Source organism: Schistocerca americana, chromosome 2 (genome assembly GCF_021461395.2).
Source record: "Schistocerca americana isolate TAMUIC-IGC-003095 chromosome 2, iqSchAmer2.1, whole genome shotgun sequence".
NCBI lineage: Eukaryota > Metazoa > Arthropoda > Insecta > Orthoptera > Acrididae > Schistocerca > Schistocerca americana.
Window position 1 is genome coordinate 135,266,606 of NC_060120.1, and position 13,065 is coordinate 135,279,670.

General features: G+C 42.8%; 1 protein-coding gene across 1 annotated transcript in view; it reads left to right on the plus strand.

Annotated features, from left to right (window-relative positions):
- The window catches only part of LOC124593825 (monocarboxylate transporter 12-like), a 602,114-nt gene that overhangs the window by 572,306 nt on the left and 16,743 nt on the right, over nucleotides 1-13,065 (plus strand). The window contains exon 6 of the mRNA XM_047132174.1: nucleotides 1,126-1,300. Within this exon, the coding sequence (XP_046988130.1) occupies nucleotides 1,126-1,300 (175 nt within the window). The remainder of the gene's footprint in view (nucleotides 1-1,125; nucleotides 1,301-13,065) is intronic.

The following is a 13,065-nucleotide window of genomic DNA, read 5'->3' on the forward strand; positions in this document are numbered from 1 at the left end:
AAATCCGTAAGAGTTAGAGGGGGCGGAGATCTCTTCTGAACAGCCAAGTTGCAAGGCATGCCACATATGCTTAATACGTTCATGTCTGTGGACGTTGGTGGTCAGCGGAAGTGTTTAAACTCAGAAGAGTGTTCCTGCAGCGGCTCTGTAGCAATTCTGGACGTGTGGGGTGTCGCATTGTCATGCTGAAATTGCCCAAGTCCGTCGTAATGCACAATGGACATGAATGGATGGAGGTGATCAGACGGGATCCTTAGGTGCGTGTCACCTGTCGAAGTCGTATGTAGATGCATAAGGAGTCCCATATCACTCCAAGTGCACACGCACCCCACCATTACAGAGCTTCCTCCATATTGAATAATCCCTTGCTGACCTACAAGATCCATGGATTCATGAGGTTGTCTTCAGACCCGTGCACGTCCATCTGCTCTATACAATTTGAAACGAGACTTGTCCGAACAGGCAACATGTCTCCAGTCATCAGCAGTCGAATGTCTGTGCTGAGGGGCCCAGGAGGGACGTAAAGCTTTGTGTCGTGCAGTCATTAAGGGTAGACGAGTGGGCATTCGGCTCCAAAAGCCCGTATCGATGATGTTTCGTTGAATGGTTCGCACGCTGACACTTGTTGATGGCTCAGCAATTTGCCGAAGGCTTAACTTCTGTCGCGTTGAACGATTCTCTTCTGCGTCGTTGGTCCTGTTCTTGAAGGATCTTTTTCCGGCAGTAATGATGTCAGAGATTTGATATTTTACCGGATTCTTGATATTCACGGTAAACTCGTGAAAGGGTCGTACGGGAAAATCCCCACTTCATCGCTACCTCTGAGATTCTTTGTCACGTCGCTCGTGCATCGACTATAACACCACGTTCAAACTCACTTAAACCTTGATAACCTGCCATTGTAGCAACACTAACCGATCTACCAACTGCGCCAGACACTTGTTGTATATATACAGCGTTGCCGACCGCAGTGCCGTATCCTGCCTGTTTACTTAGCTCTGTATTTGAGTACGCATGCCTGTACCAGTTTCTTTGGCGCTTCAGTGTATTTGTGTGTGGCTAGTCTAGTACCTGTTGCATGCAGAGCTGCTGCCTCTCTGTCTGACGTGAAGCTGTGGTGTTTAGGCCCTGCAAGGTCAGCGCGAGGGCCTGGACGAGCGGGCGCTGGTGCTTCTGCAGACTTTCCTGGGCTGCGCCACGGCCCTGGGCTGCGTGGGCTTTGGGCTGATGGTGGTGCGCGCCAGTGACCAGTGCCTCGTCTCCAGGCAGTACCTCTGCCAGGCCGCCATGGTCGGCATCGGTACGTAACGCACACCCTGACGTAGCTGCCGCTGTAAGATCATGTCCAGTGTAGAAACTCACGAAGATAGGGGCTATACTAACTCGAAACCATTTCTCACACGATCGATATTTTGCACTCCTCCCTTAATCAGACACTGTCCCTGTCTCCACTATATTTATTGTGTCATATTTGAATTGAATAATCTTAGAAAATAGATTAAGAAAAGATAAACCTACGTTTATAGCATTTGTAGACATAGAGAAAGCTTTTGACAATGTTGACTGAAGTACTCTCTTTCAAGTTCTGAAGGTGGCAGGGGTAAAATACAGGGAGCGAAAGACTATTTACAATTTGTAGAGAAACCAGATGGCAGTTATAAGAGTCGAGGGGCATGAAAGGGAAGCAGTGGTTGGAATGGGAGTGGGACAGGGTTGTAGCCATCCCCAATGTTACTCAATCTGAATATTGAGCAAGCACTAAAGGAAACAAAAGAAAAATTCGAAGTAGGAATTAAAATTCATGGAAAAGAAATTAAAATTTTGAGGTTCGCCGATGACATTGTAATTCTGTCAGAGACAGCAAAGGATCTCGAAGAGCAGCTGAACGGAATGCACAGTGTCTTGATCAACAAAAGCAAAACAATGATAATGGGATGAAGTGGAATTAAATCGGGTGATGCTGAGGGAATTAGATTAAGAAATGGGACACTTAAGGTAATAAATGAGTTTTTCTGTTTAGAGAGCCAAATAACTGGTGATGGTCGAAGTAGAGAGGATATAAAATGTAGACTGGCAATGGCTAGGAAAGCGTTTCTGAAGAAGAGAAGTTTGTTAACATCGAGTATAGATTTAAGTGTCAGGAAACCGTTTCTGAAAGTAGTTGTATGGAGTGTAGCCATGTATGGAAGTGAAACGTGGATGATAAGTAGTTTAGACGAAAACAGAATAGAAGCATTCGGAATGTGGTGCTACAGAAGAATGCTGAAGATTAGATTGGTAGATCACATTACTAATGAGAAGGTATTGAATAGACTTGGGGAGAAGAGAAATTTGTAGCACAACTTGACCACAAGAAGGGATCGGTTTGTAGGACATATTCAGAGGCATCAAGGACTCACCCATTTAGTATAGGAGGGCAGCGTGGAAGGTAAAAATCGTAGAGGGAGACCAAGAGATGAATACACTAAACATATTCAGAAGGATGTAAGTTGGTCCGCAGCTCCTGGTCGTGTGGTAGCGTTGTCGCTTCCCGCGCCTAGGTTCCCGGGTTCGATTCCCGGCGGGGTCAGGGATTTTGTCCGCCTCGTGATGACTAGGTGTTGCGTGATGTCCTTAGGTTAGTTAGGTTTAAGTAGTTCTAGGGGACTGATGCCTATAGATGTTAAGTCCCATAGTGCTCAGAGCCATTTGAACCATTTTTTGATGTAGGTTGCAGTAGGTACCGGGAGATGAAGAAGCTTGCACAGGATAGGGTAGCATCGAGAGCTGCATCAAGCCAGTCCCTGGACTGAAGACTACAACAACAACAGTTTTAATTGATGGGTATGGTGGTGGATTTCTTTCATAAGGGAACATCCCAACTGGACTTCATATTTTAGGAGAAAAACGCACAGTTGCAACGTGTCAGCTCCAACAATCGACCCCGCGAGAAAATTTGGGACGTAATTCTCGATAGAATAGAAAACGCTCCTGTCACAGTGCAAAAAGGTGAATAAGTCCTCGGGAGAGTTAGAGATGTAAAAGAATGGAACTAGGTTTATGATTTATCTGTCAGATTTGAACACATGTAAATCAAAACATCTCGAAATATTCGCGTTTTTACTTGTTAATATTAGCGCCCACGTCATGTGATATAATGCATCGTACCGAATAAGTAACATAACACGAACAAATCCACCTACAGAAATTTTATCCCCCAACAAACACTTCTTAGCTATTGCATGTACGCTCTTCATCTACATGATATTATACATTGTGTACTATGGTTGGTTATTGAAACTTGTGGTTTTGGGGCACAGCATCAGGGTCTTTAGGCTACAAATAGCGAGATGTAGATGCAACAACACCTAGTACAGAGATCATTAAATGTATGTAAACTGAAGGTGGAGAATGGAAGCAAGGAAAGGAAAAGGAAGAGATCACTGCTATCAGCTGTACTGGGACATTACGCGGAATCGGCGCCGACGAGTGAAAATGTCTGCCGGACCGGGATTCGGACCCGAGATCTCCTGCTTACTAAGCATGTGCCGTAGTCACTGCACCACCAGGGGGCGGGCCACGGTGGCCGTGCGGTTCTAGGCGCTTCAGTCCGTAACCGTGGGACTGCTACGGTCGCAGGTTCGAATCCTGCCTCGGGCATGGATGTGTGTGATGTCCTTAGGTTCAAATGGTTCAAATGGCTCTGAGCACTATGGGACTTAACATCTGTGGTCATCAGTCCCCTAGAACTTAGAACTACTTAAACCTAACTAACCTAAGGACACCACACACCTCCATGCCCGAGGCAGGATTCGAACCTGCGACCGTAGCGGTCACGCGGTTCCAAACTGAAGCGCCTAGAACCGCACGGCCACACCGGCCGGCAATGTCCTTAGGATAGTTAGGTTTAAGTAGTTCTAAGTTCTAGGGGACTGATGACCTAAGATGTTAAGTTCCATAGTGCTCAGAGCCATTTGAACCATTTGAGCAATAGCACCACCAGGAAAACAGTTTTATCACAACTGCACGGATTATCTCGTCTCGCTTCACTGCAGATTCGCACTACCATCGAGCTTCACCTATCCGTAGCCCTGTCTATTTCCTTCATATTCGCTCTTCCGAGACTCCCACAGGAGATTGAACGCGTTTGTGCATCTGCAGTGAAGAAGATGGAGTCATTGCCTATCTAAGCCTATTAAATTATATGAATGTGTGGTTTATGTTCTTTTGGACATGTTCGAATGAACAGACACCACACATTCATATAAATAGAGTTCATTACACTGGGAAGTAGGGTTAACAATTAAAAAAGAGTGAAAATGTCAAGACTTATTTATTAAAATGTCTTTGAAGCTGCCAGATAAGTCGAAAAGGCGGTTTCCTTCTTTTACGTCCTAAACTTTGATCAGGACGTATTCGCTTTTTCTGAGCTGTGGAAGGAGCATTTTACGTTCTTGTGCCTAACTTTTTCTCTTCCGTAATACTGACATCAGACTGCATAGCTCGACAACTGATGTACATTTTTGTTGTCCCTGGTGACGACTGACGCAGTATAGGTTTTTTAAATTACCTTACAAACCATGTTGTTTATATCACAGTAACGGATAGAGCTTTCACAAAACAACAGGACGAGCTAAACTACAGTTATTTGTCTACATTCTTACAAAATTTGAACCGATTCATATTTGTCTGAAACATACGAGGGCTGTTAGGAAAGTAAGGTCCGATGGGTTGACAAATGAGAACCGCATTCAAAATCAAACATTTTTTATCCGCAGCAGATAGCCTCACCTTCCAGCTACCTCTCTAAATAGTCGCCTCTCCGACTTGACATTTGACATGGCGTTGTACAAACTTTCCAATACTCGCGTCACAGAAAGCAGCCACCTATGCTTTCCGCCAATTCTCTGCGCTGGTCTGCCTTTCGTTGTTTGTGCCAAAATGTTGTCTTTGTAGCCGGCGTTTCGTGTGAGCAGAGATGAACAACGGAAGGAGCCAATTAAAGGCTGTATTGTCTATGATCAAACACTTCTCATCCAAAACGCTGTGGGAGTGTTTTCATTGCCCCTATAGAATGTGAATTAACATTGTCTTGAAGAGAGAAACGCATCACATTTATGTTACGTGGGCTGCATAGCTTCAGGCGAAATCTCTCAGCAGATCCATGTACTTGGTGGAAGACAGTTTTGTAGGTGTTTCTACATGGTCACTATGCGCTCTGAACTGAAAAGAGCGACGTGAAGCGATCGACTGGCACGTTAAAGACACTGAGAAACACATATATGCAAAGTTCCATCGGATTTTCACAGTGGTTTTCATTTCGCGCATAATCGCACCTTACTTTCCGAATACGCCTCGTATAAGTGGCGACCGCAAAGCACCTTGAAAAAATCGTGCTTTTGCACACAAAATTCGATTAAAAATAGTTTATCGAAAGCACGTTTTCAGTTTATGCACATTCAGTTCAGTTAAGAATTATTTTTATATGCTACATTTACCTACTATCTCGACAAAGGATAAAGATTGCTGGATCAATTCTTATTTTTACTTTAACCGTTTGTCTACGTTCGTGCGAAGTTTGAACTTACTCATAGAAGTTTATGGTATAGAAGTGGCCCGCTTCAAAAACATTCCAGAGTAACATGCTTTGCACGTATTTGCTCGCAAAATCCGAACGATGGACATACAAATGGTGTCATTAGCTAATCATTAGTTTTGGCCTCTCAGGACGAATTAATGGTTTCGTACAAATGTCCTGGCGCCAGCTCTGGTTCGTCGTTCAAATGTTGCTTAATACACTACTGGCCATTAAAATTGCTACACCAAGAAGAAATGCAGATGATAAACGGGTATTCATTGGGCAAATATATTATACTAGAACTGACATGTGATTACATTTTCACGCAGTTTGGGTGCATAGATCCTGAGAAATCAGTACCCAGAACAACCACCTCTGGCCGTAATAACGGCCTTGATACAATTGGGAATTGAGTCAAACAGCGCTTGGTTGGCGTCTACAGGTACAGCTGCCCATGTAGCTTCAACACGATACTACCACAGTTCATCAGGAGTAGTGCCTGGCATATTGTGACGAGCCAGTTGCTCGGCCACCATTGACCAGACGTTTTCAGTTAGTGAGAGATCTGGAGAATGTGCTGGCCAGGGCAGCAGTCGAACATTTTCTGTATCCAGAAAGGCCCGTACAAGACCTGCAACACGCGGTCGTGCATTATCCTGCTGAAATGTAGGGTTTCGCAGGGATCGAATGAAGGGTGGAGCCACAGATGTAACACATGTGAAATGGAACGTCCACTATTCAAAGTGGCATCAGTGCGAACAAGAGGTGACCGAGTCGTGTAACCAGTGGCATCCCATACTATCAAGCCGGGTGATACACCAGTATGGCAAGGACGAATACACACTTCCAATGTGCGTACACTGCGATGTCGCCAAACACGGATGCGACCATCATGATGCTGTAAACAGAACCTGGATTCATCCGAAAAAATGACGTTTTGCTATTCGTGCACCTAGGTTCGTCGTTGAGCACACCATCGCAGGCGCTCCTGTCTGTGATGCAGCGTCAAGGGTAACCGCAGCCATGGTCTCCGAGCTGATAGTCCATGCTGCTGCAAACGTCGTCGAACTGTTCGTGGAGATGGTTGTTGTCTTGCAAACGTCCCCATCTGTTGACTCAGGGATCGAGACGTGGCTGCACGATACGTTACAGCCATGCGGATAAGATGCCTGTCATCTCGACTGATTGTGGTACGAGGACGTTGGGATCCAGCACGGCGTTCCGTATTACACTCCTGCACCCACCGATTCCATATTCTGCTGACAGTCATTGGATCTCAATCAACGCGATCAGCTATGTCGCGATTCGATAAACCGCAATCGCGATAGGCTTCAATCCGACCTTTATCAAAGTCGGAAACGTAATGGTACGCATTTCTCCTCCTTACACATGACATCACAACAACGTTTCACCAGACAACGCCGGTCAACTGCTGTTTGTGTATGAGAAATCAGTTGGAATTTTTCCTCATGCCAGCACGTTGTAGGTGTCGCCACCGGCGCCAACCTTGTGTGAATGCTCTGAAAATCTAATAATTTGCATACCACAGCATCTTCCTACTGTTGTTAAATTTCGCGTCTGTAGCACGTCATCTTCATGGAGTAGCAATTTTAGTGGATGGTAGTGCATACTATTGCATAGATACGGTAAGACATATATTCGAATGGTTGTACAAATGGCCGTTGGTTCGAGCTAAGCCAAAAATTTTTCATCCCATGTTCATAGCTCAAATAGGAACTGAGTACCAGAGCGGAGAGACGACTATGTAGAGAAGTAGCTAGAATGTGTAGCTAACTGCTGTAAATAAACCATTTTTTGATATTCGCTGTTGTTTACATTTCGCGTTCGATTAGTCCTTAATAAACGAAACGCACTCGGGCATTACGCGGATGAAGTGGGGCAGAGCGAGTGACAAACAGCCGGCACACGTAAAAAGTTTAAAAGCTGTTCATTCAGAAGGTCAAGGCTGTATACTACGAGAATTATGGCACAAATTCTCGTGCAGTATCGATTGCTGGATCTGGTATCTTACAAGTGTTGTTTTCTCGCCTTAGAATACGAGCATAAATTAGTAATGTTTCGTTGTAAATTATGAAGCTTCGCTAAGTTATATTTTTTTCCAGTAAACGCTGATTCACACTACATCTGCTCTTGAAGAGCAGCCTGTTTGTATGAAGTTCATTTCACAGTATATTTTATATCAATGATGTCAGTTAAATAAAATAAATACAGCCAAGCAGAAAACAGTTCACACATCGTTGAAAGAACCCTAACGTCTCACAAGAAACCCTACAATAAACAGTAAACTCGTAGAGCAGTTACCAGTAACATCTAAGGATCACTCTTGAAGAAAGACAGAAATTTTTAGGCCTTACAAAACAACCAGGAATAAAGCAACAGTCGTTATGCAAAATATTATCAATATAGCGTAAAATAAATATAGACTGCCGTTGCATTTCATAAGAATATGCTATGAATATACATGGTATCCTAGGAGGAATGATGGATGTTCAAGGATATAACAGGAAAGATCTTTCGAAGCAAAAAGTCTAATAAACGTGAAAATGCATACCTTTAGAGCTATGAGCACTTTTTCATCTTCGCTACTGTGCAGTTCATCTCGTCTATGGCTCGAGTGCTCGTAACTCTTGAGGCATGCGTTTTGAAGCCAATATTAAGTCGACAATTTTTCTTATTACCGCCACCCAAAATATGGAAAGTAAAGAGCTTGCTGTAGAAGAGATATGTTTCACAGTATCGAAGATGATGTGTTCATATGAATTAAGGTACACGTTTTTGTTTCGAAAGATCGTTCCTGTCATAATCCCTGCATATTGATGATCTCTTGGGTCACCCTATATTTTGGCAGACACAACGATATATGAAGCAAGAATATGGGCCCGCAGATTGAGGACATCATTCGTCCAGGTAAGAAGAAGAGTGCAGAGAAGAATAATGAGAAGATTAACTGGCGAAGAGAAGAGTGGCGATACTATTAACTGGAGAATATCGTTTGATACCTACAGATGTTGTTATGATTCTGGGAATCCGTTCAATGGATTCTATCATACGCTACAGAAGTGTACTGTATTGGCTAAGGAAAAGATCCTGACACGAAATAAAAACCACTGTAGGAGAACAGCAGACAGTAAGTTGGAAATAATGAATAATTTGATAATAGAACTGCGACCAGCCCGGGAGAGCAGTGCTAGTGGGAAACGACTATATGAAATATTTACTTATGTTGAGGAAATGTTGTTAATGAACGGTATTTACTCATCATGAGGGATGGCTCATTTTATGAATAGACACGATACATATGTAACTCGCCTAATTGAAGAGGATAAACAGAAGGGAAAGTGGTCTTTGTTTTTGTGGGCTGTCAGGGACTCGTGCACACGTCGTCATCCATTGTGAACTGTTTTGAAACAACAGTGTCTGTAGCAGAGGATTAAATGAGATACTAAACAGATTAGCTAAAAAGGTGTTCTGGAACTGTAATTGGCGAGACAAGAGTCAGCCGCAAGAAAAGAACAGGCACCACAACCAGCAAAAGTGGGATAACATCACTGCTCCTCTGCGATAGGACGAATAGCATCTATGATACCTGGGAAAGACTTCGATACTATCCAAGAGGAGCAGCTATAATTAAATATTTAAAATAGGAGATGCTGCCATTGTGCTTCACTTGGTGGCAGGAGAAATAGATTAAGAAATCGTCATTTTTTCTTTTTTTCCGTCGTTCCGAAGTTTCATCAAAATTCGTGGAGGTATGTTTCATCCACGCAACTAATTGAAGGCAGTTTGTCTATTGCTATATGAATTTCGCTTCTTTTTTGTGAAGGATCTTCAGTGACCCGCAATACATGCTTTACTTGTACATATAATAAACGTATTATGTGGTAGTTACAATATGTTACTATGTTACCTTTTGTCGCCTTTTTTCCTTGTTTTTTAGGTTAGAAACAACTTTTGTTGCACAAATTTCTTGACGTGAAATTATCGTTGGGTTTTACGATTTCCAGCGCAGTTGGCCAATATGTGTGGTCCTTGGAATGTGTTCACTAGCCTCCATGCTCCAGTTGACCGATATCTGGCGTTTGGTCACCCACATTTGATTCAACACATCGCGGATATATTACTTGCACTTTATATCTTTGTATTTTGTGTTGTGTTTTCAGTATGTAGTGTTGGCAAGTGTCACTGTGTGCATAACATTCGTCTTTTGTTTCTGTTGTGTGTTTGGTTTGATATTTTCATTTGCTGTCTGTGTTCTCCCAAGAATTTACAAACAACAGGCAAGGTAGATTAATACCAAGGAGCAGGTATATACCAGTTAGAGTGCCAAGAATGTAAAGCAGTATATCTGGGGATGACAGATAGGAACTTCAAAACTTGAGGCAAAGAACATATAAGAGGTTAGAAATATGAAAGTAGCCATTCTACCTTCACCGAACACCTGATAAAACATGGACACGAACCATCCAGCATGGAACATGACATGACAGTTATTAGAGTGAATAATCACATCAAAAGACTTGTGACATTACAAGAAAACTTTAACATACAAAGAGCAACTGCAATGAGAAAGACGGTACTCATGACCAAATCCATATAAACACTCTTCTGATCACGTTAGCCACTAAAATAATAGCAAACATGGATCTGAAACTTAACCAGAATAGATAATTAATGAATCTTCCTCTCAACCCCCCCCCCTCTCTCTCTCTCTCTCTCTCTCTCTCACACACACACACACACACACACACACACACACACACACACACACACAAACACACACAAACAATAAAAGAGCATATCACACACACACTCACACACACACACACACACACACACACACACACACACACACACAAGCAAAAGACGAATGATAGACACACAATGACAGTTGCCTACACTACACACCGAAAACACAACACAAAATATAAAGTGCAAGTGATGTATGCGATGTGTAGAATCATATATGATTGAAAGAACTCAGTAAATCGGCCAACTGGAGCATACAGACTAATGAACACGTCTCCAGGATCGCTCATCTGGGCTAACATCGGTGGAAACCGTAAGTAACACCCAACGACAATTTCACATCACGAAATTTGTGCTCCAAACGTTGATTCTAACCTAAAAAGCAAGAGAAAAACACGACAAAATGTAACATAGTAACATATTGTAACTACTACGTAATACGTTTATTGTATGTATAAAAAAACATGTATTACAGGCCACTGAAGACGCTTCTCAAATAGAAGAAGGATAATGCTTATGGCAATAAACAAATTGCCCTCAGTTGCATGGACGGAAAATACTTCATACGAAGATTTTAAAGCATGTGCATCAAAAAATGAAATTTTGTGCATAATTTCACAATTTTAATCCGCTGTACTATCTAAGTTGCAGGTAACATATATACATTGCACATAAACGTAGTATGCCATTAATTTAATCACGTACAAAAACTCTAAATTAAAAGGTACAACATGTGGCAGCATGTATGGATGCAAATAAAAGAAGAACTCATGCCGAACCACACCAGATCACTGTTCGCCAAAAATTTCGGCTAAAAATGGGAAACATGAGAACGGTGTCTCGTTCCGTAAGCACCCTACTAGAGTTGCGGGAAGCAGAGAGTCCCTTGAGGACACCTGGTGAACACAACGTATCAGCTGAACGCAAGACGCGATTGGTTCACCTAATCTGCAAACTAGGTATAATGATATACGACATAGCACTATAACTAAATTAAGAAAGTGAGTTTTATGGAGCAAAAATGTATGTGGTATAGAACGGCAGGTAGCGCCTCAGGGCACCAGCACAGAAAACCAGAGCGGAAGACTATGATTTCGTAAAGCAAACGTACTGCGGGCTGATACCAGGATCAGACAGTAGTTTTCTTTTCGAATTAGAGTAATCTGAAATTTTCCGTGAAATAGTCGGCTTTCATTGCTAGCATTTATAATTAAAGTATTTTTTTATGTTTGTACTAACAGATGAGTGAATTTGTTTTGCTTCTACGCTGTAAACAGACATATGACATCCAACGAACAAATAAATAAAGATATCACCCTACAATCTATTAACAGGATATTGAGAATACACTGTTGCAATGTGGTTAAAAAGTTTGATTTTTACTCAGTCGATAGTACAGATCCGATGGAGATGTCTGAGCTTTTCTACTGTAATAAGACTTTGGAATCGCCAAGGGACTTCTTGGACATTGAGTATAATAAAATATTCTCGTCAAATTCTAATGAAATCCCATGCCTTCGATGAGTGCTTCCATCGTCGTCGTCAGGCCATGTCCGACCGTCATGAAACAGGCGAGCCTCCCACTTTTACGCTTAGTGGATGACATCTATTTGGCTGTATTTTATCCGAGTTTGACGCGGTAAGTGTAGCCACAACATTTTATTCAAGAACTCCATCGCAGAAGGTAACATAGCCAACCAGTACTATAAATCCAACATCGGTGCTAAGAATGTTACGCACCAGTCTTCAAATGTGTGATATTTTTACCACAACATGTGTCGGGACTACATTATTCCATTATTAAGTGCTTACACCTTTTATGCCGTCAGAGCCCGCCAACAATAAAAGCCAGCAGCAAACATGCGCTGTTAATCTTAAAACTCTTCCTAGAGCATATAATGTTAGCGTGTTATGCACTGACGTGATAAAAGTAACGGGATAGCGATATGCACATGTACACATGGCGGTAGTACCGCGTGAAGAAGGTATAAAAGGGCAGTGCATTTAGCGGAGCTTTCAATTCTCTTCAAGTGCTTCATGTGAAAAAGTTTCCGACGTTATCGTGGCCGCATGACGGGTATTAACAGACATTGAACGCGGAATGGTAGTTGGAACTAGACGCATGGAGCATTTCATTTTGGAAATCGTTAGGGAATTCAATTTTCCGAGATCCACAGTGTCAAGAGTGTGCCCAAAATATCAAATTTCAGGTGTTACCTCTCTCGACGGGTAACACAGTGGCCGACAGCCTTCACGTGCAGTTCGAGAGAAGCAGTGTTTGCGTAGTTGTCGGTGCTAACAGACAAGCACACTGCGTGACATAACCACAGAAATCTATGTGAGACTTTCGACGAACTTACCCAGTGATACAGGGCGACGAAATTTGGGCGTTAAACGTGCTATTTCAGCAGACGACCGTCTCGATTGTCTTTGCTAATAGCTCGACATCTCCTACTGCGCCTCCTGGGCTCATGATCATATCGGTTGGCTCCTAGACGGCAGAGAAACAGTGTCCTGGTCAGATGAGTCTCTGTTTCAGTTGGTAAACTCTGGGCGTAGGTTTCGAGTGTTGTGCAGATCCAGAGAAGCCATGGACCCAAGTTGTCAACAAGGTACTGCGTAAACTGATGGTGGCTCCATAATGGTGTGAGCTGTGTTTAGGTGGAATGGACTGGGTCATCTGGTCTCTGACTGGAAATTGTTATGTTCGGCTATTTGGAAACCATTTGCAGATGTTCATG